We start from the raw sequence: 19,591 nt of genomic DNA, 5'->3' as shown, positions 1-19,591 counted from the left end.
AGCCTGCCTTAAAATGGCTTGACAGCGCAGGCGAACTCTGTACTGGTCACTTTCTGTATGTCGTCCTGGAAGCGCTGTCGGTTGCTTTTGCCCTGACTGTTCAGCGAAGTTCTTCGGCGGGGGGAGGACGGGCAGGCGGTTCGAGGTACGCAAGCCCTGAGGCCGAGTGCTGGGAGGGCCCCGACTCGGGCTCGGCGGGAGGGGAAGGGCTTCCCCGCGCTCGGCGGATCCCCGCGGGGCGACTCGGCGCTTTGTAGGAGCCCGCCCAGCCCCTGGCAGCGGTGTTGCGCCCCGCGAGCGTGCCCCAGCGCCTTCCCCAGACAGACTCTGTCCCCCATTCCGCCCCCGCCCCCGGGGATTCCGCCTCCTTCCCGCGCGGCCTCGGGCTGGCAGCGCGCCCGATCCCGAGGGCGGCAGGGCGCAAGGCACCGCGCCCCGCCGCAGGGAGGCCCGGGGTCGTGACTCAGCAGCGGGCCAGGAAATAAACCGCGAAGCGCTGAGCCCCGCGCTCAGAGTAGTTGCCGGGAGAGGAGACGGGGCCGGCTTTCATGTGAGAGGTGAGAAAGGGAGACTGAAGTGGAGGAGGAACGCAGGAAGCCATCAGCTCCTGAGTCCGGGGCCTAAAGCGCCTTCCTTCCTTCCGGTGCGGCGCAGCTGCCGCCGGGCTGCCGGCGAGGCTGGAGCCGGGTACTGCGCTTGCCTGTGGGGCTGTGGGCTAGGCCTTGGCATTGCCGTGTGCTCCATGTTGCTGCATTATTCTTAAATCTTTTAGTCTAGCAGCACCCCAGTCAGTAAAACTTTGAAGGAAAAACCAGTAATTTCATAATCCTCATTGCTTATTTTATGTGTTTTTCCTTCTGTAAGGGTATATCGCAAAACATGAATTAGAGGCACTGATCCATCACTTTTCTGGCTATCAGTGTTCTGCCTGCTAATGTCCTGCTAGCCCTAGCTGGAGACGTTAGGGTGAGCCGCAGCAAACCTGGGGAACAGGTAGGTCCTGGGCCCTGTGTGTGTTAGTGCTGGGTGTTTGGCATCATCTTGTTTTACTGGAATAGGGATTGCTTGCTCGTTTTTCCTTCTTTGCTTTAGGACTCTGTTTTTTACCATGATGTTTTATAAATGGCCTGTAAAATGCATGAAGTGGTAGAAGGTTCTAAAAACACCGTAGCAGTAAGCTGAGCAGGGAGTGAACTGGCAGTATTTCCTTTTATCGCAGAGCTGGGAGAGAGCCCAGCCTGCGCTCAGTACGGAGGCGGGGCAGAGAAGTTGCAGACAGCTAGTAAATGCAGCACGCATTGAGAGGTCTTGAGGGTATTCCAAACTCAAGCCAGAAACCTTTGGAGCGAAAAAAGCTTTCCAAGAATGGCAGCAACACAGACTTGAAAACTGTAGATGAAGGAATTTGTGCTGGATCTTGCTTCAGTTTGATTCGCTGATGAAATGACTATGCACACCTGATGTACACACAACTTGCCCCTGTTCTCTTAAAGCGATGATTTTTTAACTCATTTAGTTGAAATCATTGACTCTAACTTCTGAATTGTCATAATTCGGTTTGAACATGGATTATATAGGCTTGTTAATTTAGGCAGGAATAAGTTCAACCTGAGTTATTGTCCTGGGTTTGGCCAGGACAGGGTTAATTTTCACTGGAATCCAGGAAGGGACACAGCCGGGCGGGCTGACCCCACCTGGCCAAACAGAGCCGGGTATTCCATAACATGTGCTCTCATGCCGGGTTCCGGTGAGGGGAGCTGGGCGGCGGGAACTCACTCGTGGCTGGGGAGTGAGCGGCGCCGGTCCGGCCTGGGAGAGCGGCTCTCCGGGTTGTGCGGTTTGTGTTGTGTATTCTCCTTATCTGTATCGTTGTTGTTCCTGTTCCCTTTGTTTGCTGTTCTGTTAAACTGCCCTTATCCCGACCCACCGGTTTCTGCCTGTTTCTTTCCATTCTCCTCCGCACCCCGGCGGGGGGAGGGGCAGCCGCATGGCGCTTTTGTTGCCGGCGGCAGCCAAACCAGAACATTTAGTTTGGTGCCCAGGCGTGGGGCGGGGATAACAGCAGGGCTGAGCAGTGTGTGTTAAAACAGTTTTCCTAGATTTTGTTAAATTTTGTTATACGCATTTACTGTGTTAGTTAAATAGTCGCTGGTAAAAAATGTTTCTGTCTTTGATCAAATGGCTGTGGTATTTGAACCCGTATTTGCTGTACGTGTTCCCTGTGGTGATGTTCATTACCTTGGGGAAAAGGATTAGGATGACGATTTTGCTGTACTGTACGATGTCAACTTATGACATGATAACATCACTGTGCATGAAATTAGGCTTGTATTTGCAGGCGGCACTGCGGTCATTTCCGTACCTTGGATCCTATGTCTCAAAATTTGTTAATAATCGAACCCAGCCTGTGGGGAAAACCGGAGGGGATACCTCCCCCCACTCTTTCACCCCCCCTCTCTCCTTCAGACTAGAATTTCAAGTACCCCTGGGATGCTCAGGCCAGCACGCTTCTATTGTTCTGCCTCCTGAATGGGTTGCAGGTTTTGTTTAGAGTTAAACAGGTAGTTAAGAACATCGTGCAGAGACCTGCCCCGGGGCTGGATAGCTGTGAGTGGCTGGGTGTGTGGGACAGCATGGGCAGGTGTCTAGAGCAGTGGGCACCACCGGTGTGTTTTAAACTCACCCCTGAACAAATACAGAATCCAGACAGTCTAGTAAAATATCTGCAAAAAGTGTGCTGCCACCCTGGGAACAAGAGAGACACAAATCACCGCAACGTGCTGGGGTCTGGGCCACGCCTACCGAGCTGCCCTGTTTAACACTGTTCAGTGCCCTAAAGGGGAAAGAGGGGGAAACGAAGCGGCAGGCGCTGCGACTGGCGCTGCCCCCCCCAGCGGGCCCTGCAGTCCCTCCAGCCCAGCAGGCAGTCACAGCCCCCCCGACCGGCACCACGGCTGCCACTGCCACAGCTGCAGGGTCTGCCTCGGTTTCCCTGGCAGGCACAGCAGCTGCTCCAGCCCCAGCTCTGGCTGCAGGCATCGCGGCTGAGCCCAATGACCAACCTTTGCCAGTAGCAGTTGCCCCTGTAAAACTAAAGAAAGACGCAAAGAGAGCAGATCGCTCCGGGAGGGATGATGATGAGCCAGGGTCATCACGGGAGATAGAGACAGAGATCATCACCCGGTCCCTGTCCCTGAGCGAGCTGCGAGACATGTGGGAACATTTCAGCTGCCACCCAGGCGAGCACATTGTCACCTGGCTGCTGCGGTGCTGGGATAACGGGGCCAGCAGCTTGGAATTAGAGGGCAAGGAAGCCAAGCAGCTGGGATCCCTGGCCAGGGATGGGGACATTGACAAGGCCATTGGGAAGAAGGAACAAGTCCTCAGCCTCTGGAGGAGACTTCTCTCAGGCGTGAGGGAGAGATACCCCTTCAGTGACGATTCTGTATGTTATCCTGGCAAGTGGACCAATATGGAAAGGGGTATCCAGTACTTGAGGGAATTAGCTGTGCGGGAGCTGGTTTACTATGAACCAGACGATGAGCAGTTACCTACAGACCCAGATGAAGTCCAGTGCACAGCATCTATGTGGAGGAAGTTTGTGCAGAGCGCACCATCCTCATATGCCAACTCACTGGCAGTACTAAACTAGAAAGGTAAGGAGGCACCAACAGTGGATGAGGTGGCTGTCCGACTCCGGCAATATGAAGAAAGCCTCTCTTCCTCCCTTGTCTCAGCCATGGAGAAATTGTCCCCGAAGGTCCAGCGACTCGAAGAGAGCATGTCCTACTCCCCACCTGTACAGGCCAGCATCTCAGCTATTAGGGGCAAGCGTTTCTCTGCTCAGGAGAGAGAATACAGAGGCTACACACCCCGGGGCACCCTGTGGTATTACCTGCGTGACCACGGAGAGGACATGAGGAAGTGGGATGGAAAACTCACCTCAAGTCTAGAGGCACGAGTGTGTGAGTTGCGAGGTAAAACAATCAGAAAAGGAGATTCTGTTAGGAAAAATGCCGCTCCAGTTTCCAGCAGCCAGCTCTCCAGACCAGGTAGACAGTTTGATTTTGATTCCGATCCTCTGGAGGGGACCTCCAAGTCATTTCTACAGCAGGTGAGCAGCAAATTCTCTGACGAGGATTAGAGGGGCCCTGCCTCCAGCCAGGTGGAGGAAAGGGACAACCGTGTTTATTGGACAGTGTGGATTCGGTGGCCTGGCACGTCAGATCCACAAGAGTATAAAGCTCTAGTGGACACTGGTGCACAGTGTACTTTAATGCCATCAGATTTCCAAGGGTCAGAGTCCATTTGCATTTCGGGAGTGACAGGGGGGTCCCAAGACCTGAGTCTACTGGAGGCTGAAGTGAGCCTCACTGGGCAGGAGTGGCAGAAGCACCCCATTGTAACTGGCCCCGAGGCTCTGTGCATCCTTGGGATAGACTGTCTTAGGAGAGGGTATTTCAAGGACCCAAAGGGGTATCGGTGGGCTTTTGGCATAGCTGCTGTGGAGACAGAAGAAATTAAACAGCTGTCCATTTTGCCTGGTCTGTCGGAGAATCCTTCCATTGTGGGGTTGCTGAGGGTTGAAGAACAACAGGTACCCATCGGCGACCACAGCGGTGCACCGGTGACAATATCGCACTAACCGAGACTCTCTTCTCCCCATTCATCAGCTGATCCGCCAGCTGGAGAGTCAAGGAGTGATCACGAAAACTTGCTCACCTTTTAATAGTCCCATATGGCCAGTGAGAAAATCTGCTGGGGGGTGGAGACTGACAATAGACTTCCGTGGCCTGAATGAAGTCACAGCACTGCTGAGTGCTGCCATGCCAAGACATGTTAGAACTTCAATATCAGCTGGAGTCAAAGGCAGCCAAGTGGTACGCTACGATTGACATCGCTAATGCATTCTTCTCCATCCCTTTGGCAGCAGAGTGCAGGCCACAGTTTGCTTTCACCTGGAGGGGCATCCAGTACACCTGGAATCGACTGCCCCAGGGGTGGAAACGCAGTCCCACCATTTGCCATGGGCTGATCCAGACTGCACTGGAAAAGGGTGAAGCTCCAGAACATCTGCAGTACATCGACGACATCATTGTATGGGGTAACACAGCGGAGGAGGTTTTTGAGAAAGGGGAGAAAATAGTTCAGATCCTTCTGAAAGCCAGTTGTGCTATTAAGCGAAGTAAAGTCAAGGGATCTGCACAAGAGACCCAGTTTTTGGGGAAAAAATGGCAGGATGGGCACCGTCAAATCCCAATGGATGTCATCAACAAAATAGCAGCTATGTCTCCACCAACCAGCAAAAAGGAAGCACAGGCCTTCCTGGGTGTTGTGGGTTTTTGGAGGATGCACATGCCAAATTACAGCCAGATTGTATGTTCTCTGTACCACGTGACCCGGAAGAAGAATGATTTTGAATGGGGCCCTGAGCAATGACAGGCATTTGAACAAATAAAACGGGAGATAGTTCATGCCGTAGCCCTTGGTCCAGTCCGGTCAGGGCAAGATGTTAAAAACGTGCTCTACACTGCAGCCGGGGAGAATGGCCCAACCTGGAGTCTCTGGCAGAAAGCACCAGGGGAGAATCGAGGTCGACCCCTGGGGTTCTGGAGCCGGGGATACAAAGGATCCGAGGCCCGCTGTACTCCCACTGAAAAAGAGATCCTGGCAGCATATGAAGACGTTCGAGCTGCTTCAGAAGTGGTCGGCACTGAAGCACAGCTCCTCCTAGCTCCACGATTGCCGGTCCTGGGCTGGATGTTCAAAGAGAGGGTCCCCTCTACGCATCATGCCACCGATGCTACGTGGAGTAAGTGGGTCGCTCTGATCACCCAGCGCGCCCGAATGGGAAACCCCAGTCGCCCAGGAATTCTGGAGGTTATCATGGACTGGCCAGAAGGCAAAGATTTTGGAGCATCGCCAGAGGAGGAGGTGACACGTGCTGAAGAGGCCCCACTGTATAACCAGCTACCAGAAGATAAGAAACAGTATGCCCTGTTCACGGATGGGTCCTGTCGCATTGTGGGGAAGCAGCGGAGGTGGAAGGCTGCTGTATGGAGCCCTACACAACAAGTCACAGAAACTGCCGAGGGAGAAGGTGAGTCTAGCCAGTTTGCAGAGGTGAAAGCCATCCAGCTGGCTTTAGACATTGCCAGTCAAGAGAAGTGGCCAGTGCTCTGGCTTTACACCGACTCTTGGATGATGGCCAATGCCTTGTGGGGGTGGCTGCAGCAATGGAAGAAGAACAACTGGCAGCGCAGAGGCAAACCTATCTGGGCTGCCCCATTGTGGCAAGATATTGCTGCCCGGCTGGAGCAGTTGGTTGTAAAAGTGCGTCACGTGGACGCCCACGTCCCTAAGAGTCGGGCCACTGAGGAACATCAAAACAACCACCAGATAGATCAGGCTGCTAAGATTGAAGTGGCTCAGGTGGATCTGGACTGGCAACATAAGGGTGAACTCTTTATAGCTCGGTGGGCCCATGACACCTCGGGCCACCAAGGAAGAGACGCGACATACAGATGGGCTCGTGATCGAGGGGTGGACTTGACCATGGACACCATCACACAGGTTATCCATGAATGTGAAACATGCGCTGCAATCAAGCAAGCCAAGCGGGTAAAGCCTCAGTGGTATGGAGGATGATGGCTAAAATATAAATATGGGGAGGCTTGGCAGATTGACTACATCACACTGCCACAAACCCGCCAAGGCAAGCGCTATGTGCTCACAATGGTGGAGGCCACCACCGGATGGCTGGAAACCTATCCTGTGCCCCATGCCACCACCCGGAATACCGTCCTGGGCCTGGAAAAACAAGACCTGTGGCGACATGGCACTCCCAAAAGAAGTGAGTCGGACAACGGGACTCACTTCCGTAACAGCCTCATAGACACCTGGGCCAAAGAACATGGTATTGAGTGGGTGTATCACATCCCCTACCATGCACCAGCCTCTGGAAAGATTAAGCGGTACAATGGGCTGCTAAAAACCACTCTGAGAGCAATGGAGGGTGGGACTTTCTAAAACTGGGATACTCATTTAGCAAAGGCCACCTGGTTGGTTAACACCAGAGGATCCACCAACCGGGCTGGTCCTGCCCAAGCAAAACTTCCATGCCCTGTAGAAGGGGATAAAGTCCCTGTAGTGCACATGCGGAACATGTTAGGGAAGATGGTTTGGGTTAGTCCTGCCTCGGGCAAAGGCAAGCCCATCCACGGAATTGCTTTTGCTCAAGGACCCGGGTGTACCTGGTGGGTAATGCTGAAGGATGAGGAAGTCCAATGTGTACCTCATGGGGATTTGATTTTGGGTGAGAATAGTCCATAAATAAATTGTATAAAGTTAGTTGTTAAATAACCCTGTCACTGTCTGTTATCACTGTTATAATTGTTATATGTTGTACCAGTAGTAGCATAGTAAGAATCGTCCAGATTAAAGAAGGATGGACTTTTTGATGAAAACCTAGCGGAGCACAGCGATGATGGAACTGGACCTGGTTTTCAACAACTGGCACCCAGCAACTTCATCGAGATCGACACCTCCAACCTGCAGACTGTGGGCACGGGCCGCACCAGATACATCAGCCGTGAGCTCCGTATGCAGCAAGTGACCACCCATCACCACACATCAGCTCTCCTGCCATGGAAGACCATTACGACAGATGGAGCCTGAAGTCATGGATTGAATGAACTCAAGGGACACTTTAGAGTGATGATCCATAGACTAAGGGAATGATATCTGGAGACAGGAGAAGTGGTGGTGATCAACTGGACAATGGGGGACCTGTGCATGACATAGATGGTATGGAATAAGGGGTGGATAATGCATGGCTACATGGAAGAAGTTGGTGCAGCAGAAGGGTGATCAGTGTCTGTTAAACTTCAGTAAGATTGAATTGCTTGTGTAGAGCGTATTTAGACTGAGCTCTATTACATTTTAGTTGACATCTATTTATAAGGGAGGCTTTAGGGTTTTCCTATGCCAAATGTGAAACACAGTCTGGTAGCAAGATATGACTAGGCATGGATGGATATTCCACAGCTTCAGCTTGGGTGTCAGGCTTGTAGCAGAGGAACACCTCCCTGGTACAGCCAGAGAAGAATGAGCACCTCGGACTGCAGATGAAGGAATGTGTGTTAACCACTGTGCTCTCTCCACTGAGAGTTGTAATAAGTTAGTGCAGGGACTCTTCCCACCTACGTACAATGGAGAGAAGCAAAGATCATAGAATGCTTTGGGTTGGAAGGAACCTTAAAGATAGTCTAGTTCCAACCCCCCTGCCATGGGCATGGACACTTTCCACTTAGACCAGGTTGCTCAGTGTGGAAGACGTTTGAAAAATAGAAGAACTTAGGGATCTCTTGAGGTCATCTAGCCCAGTTTTCTGCTCAGAGCAGGGCTAACTTCAAATTTAGACTGCGTTGTTCAGAACTTCTGCCACATCTGGTCTTTGTTGTAGCCTTGTGTTTGGAGAAGGAAGTTAGTTTCAAATGTATTTAAAAGGAAATTCCTCTTCTGCAGAGAATTCAGGACTTCCAAACAGCTATTGGATGAAATCTTATTACAAGGAGCGTTGTATTGAATATTCAAGTGTTACTAGCATTTGCTTTCTACTTTCAGGCAGAGAGACTGTTGGTTCCAGCAACATGGAGGATGATGTCAGCTTGAAATTCCATCAGCAACTTCTGCTCATTGATGAAAATCTGGTGGCTGAAGATGTAGCAGCTTTAAAATTTCTCTGTACTGACTTGCTCCCCTTCAAAAAACTAGAAAGTGTGAAGTCAGCAGTGGACATCTTCCAGCTTCTCATGGCTGAAGAATATCTGAATGAGCAGGATAATTTCCTACTAGCTGAACTCTTATACAGAATTAGATGTCACTCCTTGCTCAAGAAACTTGGTTATACCAAGGAGAAAGTGCAAGAATGTCTGCATGAGAAGGGAAGAGTGTCTCCATACAGGTAAGCTTGCAGTGGGATTCTGTTCTCTCCATTACTGCCATCTATGCCATATATACTGTTTCCATTTCCATTTTTAAATTCTCAGATTGCTTTTGGTTTCTACAGTGTCTTCTGTTCTGCTTTTATCTCACTGGGTCTCTGTTACAGGCAGATGCTGTATGAAGTGGCAGAGAACATTACCAATGAGGTGCTGAAGGATATCATATTCCTCCTACAAAACTATCTTCCAAAGCGACGGATAACTCTTGTATGTGAGGAGAGAGCCAAACGTGTATATGGTGGGAAGGGAAGAAGGAGGGGCGTGGGAACAGGAAGAAAAGCATGAAGAGAAAAGTATTTGGCAGAACAGGGCATAATCTGCAACTAGGTTAGTCAGTATTTATAGGGTTAGCAAGGAGGAAGCTGTTGACAGGTAAGTGTGGAATTTGATGCTTTGTGCCAAGGTCAGTCACTGACAGACACAGTCTTGCATTAGATCATAAAAGGATGACAAATCAAATCTTCACCCTGCTTGAGCCATATGCAAAGGAGATTCATGTCCTTATGTCATTGGTACCATTTCAGAGCCATAAAGCCTTCTCAAAGCCAAGAGACATTAATATGGTTTCGTTGAATTTGTTTAAACAAGACCATACCAAATAATAATGCAACCAGTAGCTTTCCATGGAGCAACATTTCCATCTCCCACAGTGATAGAAATTTGACTGTTTGGTCCTTGTTGATAGGAAACAAAGCAGATAAAAATACAGTTGTTTGAGGCAGACAGGGATGAGGCAGGTTTTGAGTTCTAATGAACAATAACTGTATTTTACTCTCTCCTTTTGGCTGTCAGTCTGCTCTGGAATTGCTGATTTTATTGGAAAAACAGGGTCTTTTGACTGAAAACAATGTACAAATGCTGGAGGAAGTCTGTATAAATGTTTCACCTGATCTCCTGGAAACAGTAAACTGCTACAAAAGGGCAAAAGGTAAGAAATTCAGAATCAGGGAGTAGGTTTGCTAAAATGCAGGAAGAACTAGAAGGGTGTGGGCAACTGAACCTCAAGGTCTTATGTGTGCATTTCTGGAACAGGAGCTAGAGTGGGATCGCTCATCTTCACACACAAATTTGGCGTAACAGTCCCTAGCTGGCATTACTTCTTAGCTGAATTTCAGTAGGGAAGTGCTGGAATATCTGAAGCCACACAGAGTAGTCCAGCACATACAGAACAGGCTGGGAAACTGAAAATCTGTTTATAGTTGTGTTGCACTTCTCCATTTCCCCATGAACAGTATTGAGATGATGATGACTGTCCTGTAAAAGGCACTTTGTGATTTATGAATGTACACTACAACAAGGCAGTTGCCTGCTAATAAGCTGGTGAGGTAAACTGTGTGTGTATGTGTGTCCGGTACGTAGTAGGCTTTATTATTAAATGGTTGATTCACATTATCAGAGGTTATACTGCAGTTTGTCATTTTTCTTCATTTAATGTCATGTGGAGTGACTGTAAGCATACTGGGGAAAAAGTTTTATTTCCATTTAAGCACTGGGAAACAAATTCTGGGAAGTACAAAGCTACATCTCCCCGATAGGGGCAAGGGCACTTAGTGTTTCATGAGTTCCGTTCCCCCGTGCTTTCTGAGTGTGTTTCAAAGCTTTCTATTTTAATACATCTTTCAGTAAGTATAGATCTGTATTTGCCTAATGTACAGATTCATAGTGGTTCAACTAAAAGGCACATGGCTTCTCTCATTTTGTGTTTTTCTGCTCTTAGTGTCTTTGCCTCAACAGGAGAATACTCTGCCAGTCAAGGAATCTTCATTGTCTCGCACTAGAGACATCAGAGTAGTCACTTCCCCACAGGTACGCTGGAGTACATAATGCCAGCTTGGGTTTTAGTGGTTTGAGGGGCTGGGATTATTTTCTTGCCTTTATTTTGAAACTGTACTGGCTGTGAGATTTTTTGCTAAATCTTCTTACTTGGTTTAGGAAGGGAACAAGCATATTTGTTCAGCATGTAAGAAATACAGCTGCATATAGTATCAAATAGTGGAAGTAAAAAATACTACTATTGGTTGTGCAATTGGGGAAAAAAATAATGTTAGGAAGATAAATGAGAGAAAAAGCTAGACAGGTGCCTTCTAGAGAATGGGTCAGTCAATTTCAGCTGATGAACACTAAACTATCTCCAAAGGCTAATATCATACTTCGATGATCAGTTCACTTTAGCTGCTGCTAAAGGAAGTGTTCCCATTTTCTCAATGTACCAGTCCTTGATCAGTTAAACCCCTCCTGTAGTTGCATAATGAATCAGATGATTGGGAAACTTATCAGGCTATAACTGATCTCTTTTTTTGGGGGGGGGAAGAGGAGAGGAAAGGAGCGAATTTTAACCCAGTTCTGAATGAGGAAAACCAGTGATCTTTCTAAGGATGCTTCTCAGAAGTGAAGTTCTAGTAGACAAGAGCTGAGGAAAATTAGCTATTTGGTATCAGAAAGATTTGCGTTACTGCTGCTTTGAGCTGTATTTGCTCTACATGTGTAGAGGGTTTGGGGAAGACTTCATGCATGGTACTTGGCACAGTAAGAAAATGAATGTAGTTTTATTAAGAAAACATAGATTTAAAAGAATTTTTAAAAAAGGCTGTTTCCATAATCCCGATTCTCATGTTTGATTTTTTTTTTTTTAAATGATGAGAGGTTGTACACTTTTTCCATGCTGTATAATGAACCATTGACACTTACTGCTAGAAGATGGCCCTTAGGCAGGACTAGAATCACTAGTTATAATGATGTCTGTTCAAATAATTGACTGTCCAAGAGAACTGATATGGGACTATGTTGGGACCTTGATTTTGTTTATAGTGACTGCCTACCCCTATAGGAAGTAGGATCCCCTATAGGAGAGGATCATTTGGAGGTGAAAGAAAATTCTTTGCTGTTTCCCTCCCAGCTCTGTGAGATTTGCCATAAGTCGGGAAGTCTTTTGTAATGTCATTATTAAGTGCTTTACTGCTCTTAGGAATTCAGTATTTTTCCTACTCACTACTTAGAGCTTTGTATTAACCCTATTTTGCTAAAATCACTATGAAAACTTATTATAAATAATAATTATTTTTAACATGGTATTCCCCCCATTCAAAAAATAGGAGACCTCAATCAAATCTGTCAGTTCTAATATCAACGGTAAGAATTTATAAAAATATGTTTGCTTTTTATTACCTTTATGTTTAATGTTGCATTCCTTTACTTTCTGTGGGAAATTTGTAGTATCTGGTTTAATTCAACACGCTGACCTTGCTGTGTTCTTGGAAGGGTCTTTTGCTTTCTGCACAAATAGATTTGAAGGATTTCTGTTCTTATATAAAAAAGGCAAGAGAAAATAGGCAAATCCTGTGTACTTTGTCAGTCATTTACTAGAAACTAACTAATGTGCTTTCTGGGAAGTGAAATAAGGCCTGGTCTGATTAGAAGTAAAAAGATGACTTATTTCCTGGAAATGAAAAATAAGTTTTCTGTTTAAATGTCACTGGGAGGACAAGAGAATGGGTCACTATGACTGTTTATAAAACCAATATGTTAATTTTTGGGGGTGCAGGATTTTACCTCTGACTTCTTTTGCAGTATAGATTGTTATGTTGGAGAGCCTTGGGAGTGTTGCATAGTAGAGATGCATGTTTTGAATGCATTAAATAGGGTATGATTTGTACAAAAGGAGACAAGCATTTTGGGGCATTCAGAAGCAGAATTAAATAAACTAGCAATAAATAGTTATATTTTGGATCAGAACTCTGAAAAAGATTCTGTACAAATAACAGTGGGTACTTTGCATCCATATTTGTGTCTCCATGTCAAATTGACTAGTTACAAAGTATAGCAATGCAACATCTGTCAGCTTTTTCCCACTTTCAAGCTCTGTCAGTATAGCCTTGCTCTGAAAGTTGATCTGAGAGTTATTATCAGTAATTCAGGAACAAACAAACAAAAAAATCTGTAATGGGAGTTTCAATAGTAACGTTGTAGATCCTTCTTGCAATACAGTTTATTTCTAAGCTGATTTCCAAATGAAAGTTCATTTGAATGTCTCAGGTAGATTCTGTCCTTGGACCATGGATATCTTTGTTCCACATTACCAATACAACTAGAAACCTTGCCTTTGTTGCAAAAATATATATAACAAAAATAACTGGAGACATGTTCAGAATAGATGCTTTGAACATGATGATGCTATCTCATACATAGGAATTATTCCCTTCAATGAAACAGTATTTCAAATACAAAAAGTGCTGTATTGTAGCTAAACTCTTGCTACATCCACCAATATTGGATTTCTCTTCACAAATATCTCTGCTGATTTTTTTTCCTAGATAACAAAGCAGCTAATCTTACACAAGGCTTCTCTGAAATTAACCTGGAGCTGCCTGGACAATTCAGCAATTTAGAAAATGAATCCAAGGTTTGAGACAGTCTTTTAAATCCTTCTTTTTGAATACCTGGGTGTGTGAGGTCTTAATCCCTGTAATGACATTTATCATGCGAGGACATGTGAGATGTCTTTGTGTCTCATGAAGTTTTTGGAGTTACCTGATCAGCTGGAACATTTCAGAGAATATTTTAACCTTAGAGGCCAGAGACTTACCAATATTGAAAGGTGTGGTGGAGGCGAAACAGGCATAATACCTTTGATGCTGTCCACACATCAGTGCATCTGCTTATCTTCCTGATACAGACAAAGCATTTGGCATTTTTTTAAGTTGTGTGTTTTGGAGAAGGCAGCAGAATGTGCAAGACGTGGAGACAAACATAGCTTCACAGTTCTCTTTTCTGGATCTGTCTTGGAAGAAGCTTCAGGGCATCTTGAAATTGAAAACGATAAGGGATAGCATGCAAAGACCTTGTGAGAAGGATAAAAGAGGGCCAGAGTTTTTAGTAAGCTGTTGCAGGCATGTGACAATCTTACTCAATAAACCAGAGGTCTTGGTACAGAAGAAAAGATCCCTTTTGTGAGATCCATTGTTAGAAACCTTATGTGCACTCTAACCTTGTACAGCAGTGTAACCACTGAATTCTCCCTCAGGCTTCTTCCTTCTGATGAGCATGGATATTGAGGGAGCAAGCTGCTGCATTTGTTTGTAGCTATTTAATTTCTTGTGCTTCCGTGCTATAACCTTTTCATCACCTACTGTTCAGACTGCTGTAGTAAAAGTAATTCTTGCTGCTGTTGAAGGAGCTTGGAGTGCTGCCTTTGTTTTGTTCTACTAAAATGCACAAAAGCAGAAGTTTATTGCTTTCTCTAGTGAGCAGAAAGGAAAGAACTGGAGTGGTGGGAGTTTTTTGTTTCAACCTGAAGTTGATCTTGAAGAGATGGTACTTGAAGTTTTGGTGACTTTTCAGTTTTTAAAACGTTTTTTCTGAAGAGTGGGAGGCAACTTTTAAGTCTTAGCAAAACTAGTGCTGTGGCAGGTTTATGCACTTCTGAGATCTCTGTTCTGCTTGCATCTCTTCCTAGTGGATCAGTATGAACCACCTGCTCCAGGTATTCATCACTGCCCTCAAAAACCCAACTTGGATGCCTAACATCCTAGAGTTCCACTGCAAACTTTTTGCCATCTGAAGTTAAAATATTGTTGTGATGTTGGAAACAGTTGGGGTCTTCTATCCCCATCACGAAATCAGATTGCAGAGTTTGGCTGCTGAAACCTCCCTTTTGCATACAGATGACCAACCCAGCTGATAAACCTTTCCTCTACAGTTTGATAGTGTGGTGACAGAGTGTGCTTGAGGCTTCACCCATGCCTTTCCACACAAGGAGGCACCACTGAATTCAAGCTTTTCAAAAGTAACGTGCAGTCTTAGGTGCCTCTAATTTTTGGATGCCAATTTTGACACATACTAAGGAAATAAAAGTAAGTTGAATAAATTAATTGAAGCTATAAGCTTTTTTCCTCTTGTTTCTACAGAAGATGACAAGCTACAGAATGGATGGACAACACAGAGGGTTTTGTCTTGTTATTAATAATGTGAACTTTGATGGGTCTCTTCAGGAGAGGAAGGGTTCTTGCAAAGATGCCGGTAAGTTACTGAAGTGAGATTTTTGGAGGATTAGTCTCTCTGTTTTCCCATGCGAGTTGATTGCCTAGTATTGCTCTATATTTTATTATCTATATTTTAGTTAGTTCATATCTGTAAAGAGTAAAATGTTTAATATGTGTTAAATTAGGTATTTTGTGTATCCTAGGGGAGGAAGCGTTAAAGGATGAGTAGCCACTGAGTTTCTGACGCAGTTGGATCATTCTTGAATCATTTTAATAATTCCTTTCTACTAAGCCGTTAGCTAGAGCTATAATAAAGAACTAAAATTAAACCAAACCATCATCCTACATAATATAATGGAAAATTCCATAAGCAAGCAACTCTGTGCATATTTCTGTTTATCTCTTGTGTATGTGCAATCAAAACTGCAATTGGAAAATAATGACATGAGGAAGATTTTGTAAGATCTGATCTGAAACCTGTAGGGGATTCCTCATATTTTGAGGTATCATTTGTGAGCTCACTTAGTATGTCATTATACATTGTAAAATGTTGTTGTATTTTCTGAAACTTGTCTTGAAAAATCTGAGAACTCTGTGTTTGCGCTGATGCCACCTTTTTTCACTCCAGTTAACCTTTAGTTGATACTAGTATAAGGATGAATCTGTAGAATTGTCAGGGTGTAAGGTTTTTCCTGCATCAGATTAGCTTGCATGGTGACTTCATGAAATGGTTTTTTACTGCCTCAAGTTTTATTTGTATCTTTATTTTAATTACAGAGGAACTGGAGCGAGTATTCACATGGCTTGGTCTGGATGTGAGGACTTACACAGATCTGACGTCTCGGCAGATTAAAGATCTCATGCAAACTTGGCAGCACTTGCAAGATCACAAAGACAGGGACTGTTTTATATGTTGTATTCTATCTCATGGAGAGTCAGGAGCAATCTATGGTAAAGATGAGGAACTTGTATCAATCCGCATGATCATGTCCCACTTCACTGCCAGACAATGTCCACAGCTGGCTGAAAAACCCAAACTCTTTTTTATCCAAGCATGCCAGGGTAAAGAGATACAGTGTCCTGTCTATGTTGAAGCTGATGCACAAGTTCCTCACTTTTCTTCCATGCAACAGAGCATTTCTCCTTCTGAAAGTATTCCTGAAGAGGCTGATTTCCTCCTAGGCATGGCCACAATTGACGGATATGTCTCCTTCCGGCATATTCAACAGGGTGCTTGGTATATTCAGGCCCTGTGCAGCAAGCTACAGTTGTTGGTACCAAGGTAAATATTTTGCTTGGCTGTTCCATGAAAAAAGTGGGAGGAACTTCCACCTTTTTTTTTTTTTCTGCAAAGGCAAATTCACATAGGAACACTAATCCATGTTCTGAGGTGGACAAAATTAGTTAAACTGATGATTTGTTTGGTTGCCACTGATAAATTTACATTAACACTGCTAGTACCATAATCTGGAGAATGTGAAGTTTATTGTAAAAAAACCTCAACACCTCCCATCTGTATTCTTTGAGGCAGAGCCATCTGTTTCCTGAGTGAATTTAGGTAAAAATAGTTTACTCCATTATTTTTCTTGACTGGGTGAATCAAGCAAGGCAGAGTAAGAAAAGTCTTTCTTTTTTGATATTACTCAAATGAGAACAAAAGAGGAGGAATTTGGAGAAAAGGATGTGTTTTTTGTGTTTTGAATGTTTATACTATATTTTTTAGATGATCTGAGATGTATTAAATGTAGTGCCATCTGCTCATGAATAAGTCTTTTTTATTATTTTTGCTCTCCTTCTGATTGCAGGGGTGAAGATATTTTGTCGATTCTTACAGAAGTTAATGAAGATGTGGGCAGACGTGTTGACCGCTTGGGGACAAAGAAGCAGATGCCCCAACCGGCATATACCTTAAGAAGAAAATTTATATTCCCGATACCTAGAGACCCTCCTCCTTCACAGCAACATTGAGGCTTTTAAAATACATCCTTTTATCAGCACATCTCATTTAAATGCAATTTACCACACTACCTATTTTAAGGCAGTTACCCAGAATCCTGAGGTAACTGCCTTCAAGGCAAGGCCTCATAACAAACTGTGAAACTCTAGGAGACACAATTAAAACAATCCATGTGCCAGCTACTTACATCATCTATATACCAGAGTCAGGGTTGGAAGAAGCATGCTTCTATCATGTTAAATGTTTTCGCATCTGCACAGACTGCAGATACAAAAGTATGTTTCTGACAGCATAAGGGTTGTATGTAGCCTTCCATATCTAAACCAGGATTGTTAATGGACTGGTTTAGGCTTATCATGTTTTATTTTGCAGGCTAACAATTTTACATTCTGCCTCTAAATCCACTAGCTATGTTCGTAGAGAAAGACAAAGGTGGGAGTGAAGAGCAGAAAGCTTAAGTAGTAAGTGGAAAAGGATTTCTTCCATCTGTAATTTAATTTAAATTATGTTTAACTTCATGGAGAACCAGGTAAGTATTGAAATCAATGATTTGTTCCACAAGGCACACTGATACCGTCTAATGGCTAACATAAACCTCAGGTACAATGAGATCTTTCCAAAACCGAGTAAAGCCAAAATGCTGTGTAGTTTGTGAACTGTCATTTCCCCATCACTTCTGGGAAGAAAAGTTAGGGTAGATGATTTGCACACTACGAAATATGGCATTCAGCAGTGTATCTGTATAGGTTTATCAGATTGATTAACTTTGTTAAGCATTAAAGTTTTTTATTACCATTTCTTATTTTAAGACCTAAAATGCAGCCATATGAGAAACAAGGCTCCTTTATTGATCAAGCTTCTAACAGAGCATTTTGTGAGTTAACTGAAATGATGTCATGTTGTTTTGTTATGAGCATTTACTAAGTATGTCTGTGTTCTTCCTGTTTGTTACTGCATTAAATTCATACTTCTTTTTAAGAGCTTGGTGAACTAAAAATTATGTACTGGGGTAAGGCTTATCTGTGTTTCTGACTGGCCCCTGCACCTTGTTGAGCGGCATGAATCAGTGGGGTTTTAACTGCCTCAGGGTTTAAGCTGAAGTGAAACTCAATTTATTTCAGCAAAAAAATGATTGTTACATATGATTACTAGGCGTACGTTAGGGTGAAGATTTGAAAGAGTACTGTCTAGTGCTGTTGGACGCAATTTTTAGCTTGCACTATCCAGGATTTTTAGGAGGGGAGTTTTGCATCATACAGAGCATTGAAATGCAGTCAGTTTGCGAAAACATAATGGTCACTGTTTATGATGATGAACTGATAGTTGTGTGATCCATTGCATTTTGAGTCTTCTGAGTTAGTATGGCTGCCACACTTGAAGTCACATTTGTGCCACAGAGAAAATGTTTTGTCTGTTAGTAGAATATATAACATATTGTAATAGAATCATGAAGTTTCTGGCTCACAATTACTGTTCAGACTTGGTGCACTCTTGTATATTTAGGTAACAATTGAATTTTTATCAGCACAGAGCAAACACTGAGAACAGTTTTGTTTTGCAGGATCTTGTTTTCATTTTTAAGTTTGGTTATATTGCTTTCTCTGTAGAGCAATCTGCCTGGGTAATCTCCAGTTAAATCATAGATAAATAAAGGCAGTCAGAAGAGTCTAAGATGGCTTCTGCCTTGAGTTCCCTGGGAAGAAGGATCCACACTTGTGAAGTATAAAGGCTAGTACAGTCTCCCTCACTCATAATAAGGCTTGTTCAAACACAGTTTACACTACCATGATTTCTACTATTTAGTGTGAGTATTTTCAATGTGTATGTTGAGGGTTGTATTTATATGACTGTATGGCACACTGTAATACTTCGGTGCATGTAGTGGTACTCTGTCAGCACAAGCCCAAAGGCAGGGTAGGCTTAGCACTATAACTGCAGCTGCCATTTAACAAGGTTTTTGGACGTGTCTGCGTCATCTCCTGCGATGTATCGCAAGACAGCGGTTTGAAAGTCTTGAAGGAATGTGGGTGGGTTTCATACAACTTAGATATTCATTGCTCCTTGCTGTCCACACTGTACACCTTTAGTGTAACTCTAGTAATACAGAGCTGTACCAGAAAGAAATCACCTTAAAACAAGCAAACAAAAAAAATGTGGTTGGTTTCTGTTGAGGCTTACTGATGGCATACAGAAGCATATGCACCTGTGCATGCACTCCACCTACAGAATTAAAGAAGGGTTGTGGCTTGTGCAACACTTGTTTAGACATATTTAAGTGGAACCAGCATAAAAAGAGTTTTTCTGTTGGGGAAGTTGGTGTCTTGGGAAGAGCATGATCATAAAGTGGGATTTGTAACATCCACAACTCTCTGGTATTCCGTCCCTCCTGCCAGTTTTTGTGCAGGACCTGCTTTGTGCCAGTAGAGGCCACAGTCACTACAGTTGCTGTGTAGTCAGTAGCCTCAGCATTTTCACTTCCCCAAGACTGGCCTTTCTGAGAGACGTGAATTTTTGGCAGGCTGCTGTACAAGGAATAGGTTGGGTCACTGAGACAGTTCTAAAGGAAGCCCGAGGGACAAAACCAGGGTGCAGGGGAGCTGAGGGAAATTGGAGAGACCTTTTGTAAGTCAGCAAAAGGACAGGAACATTTT

General features: G+C 44.5%; 1 protein-coding gene across 4 annotated transcripts; it reads left to right on the top strand.

Moving 5' to 3' along the window:
• The first annotated feature begins 363 nt into the window (after positions 1-363).
• On the top strand, positions 364-17,918 carry LOC104334214 (caspase-10). 4 transcript variants are annotated; one of them, XM_075429610.1, is made up of 11 exons: positions 478-557; positions 865-993; positions 8,626-8,965; positions 9,113-9,212; positions 9,798-9,933; positions 10,723-10,811; positions 12,098-12,134; positions 13,316-13,404; positions 14,909-15,020; positions 15,761-16,265; positions 16,789-17,918. In XM_075429610.1, the coding sequence occupies exons 3-11, from the start codon at positions 8,652-8,654 to the stop codon at positions 16,949-16,951; spliced, it is 1,545 nt and encodes a 514-aa protein (XP_075285725.1). In that variant the 5' UTR covers positions 478-557; positions 865-993; positions 8,626-8,651; the 3' UTR covers positions 16,952-17,918. The 4 variants fall into 4 exon arrangements, with proteins under 4 accessions (XP_075285726.1, XP_075285725.1, XP_075285724.1 ...); XM_075429611.1 differs by lacking the exon at positions 865-993 and having other exon boundaries at positions 364-557; XM_075429609.1 differs by lacking the exon at positions 478-557 and having other exon boundaries at positions 659-993.
• The last annotated feature ends 1,673 nt before the right edge of the window (positions 17,919-19,591 follow it).

The sequence above is a fragment of the Opisthocomus hoazin genome, chromosome 9, assembly GCF_030867145.1.
Source record: "Opisthocomus hoazin isolate bOpiHoa1 chromosome 9, bOpiHoa1.hap1, whole genome shotgun sequence".
In the NCBI taxonomy this organism is placed as follows: domain Eukaryota; kingdom Metazoa; phylum Chordata; class Aves; order Opisthocomiformes; family Opisthocomidae; genus Opisthocomus; species Opisthocomus hoazin.
The sequence above is the reverse complement of the archived record's forward strand: the minus strand, read 5'-3'. Positions and strand labels throughout refer to the sequence as shown.

What these genes read in the sequence shown, in the direction of transcription:
- LOC104334214 (XM_075429608.1), top strand. Translation starts at nt 7,737, where the DNA reads ATGATATCTGGAGACAGGAGAAGTGGTGGTGATCAACTGGACAATGGG. An exon ending in CTGCTACAAAAGGGCAAAAG is followed by an intron (nt 9,934 to 10,722) that starts GTAAGAAATTCA and finishes TTCTGCTCTTAG; the next exon opens with TGTCTTTGCCTCAACAGGAG. An exon ending in GAGTAGTCACTTCCCCACAG is followed by an intron (nt 10,812 to 12,097) that starts GTACGCTGGAGT and finishes TTCAAAAAATAG; the next exon opens with GAGACCTCAATCAAATCTGT.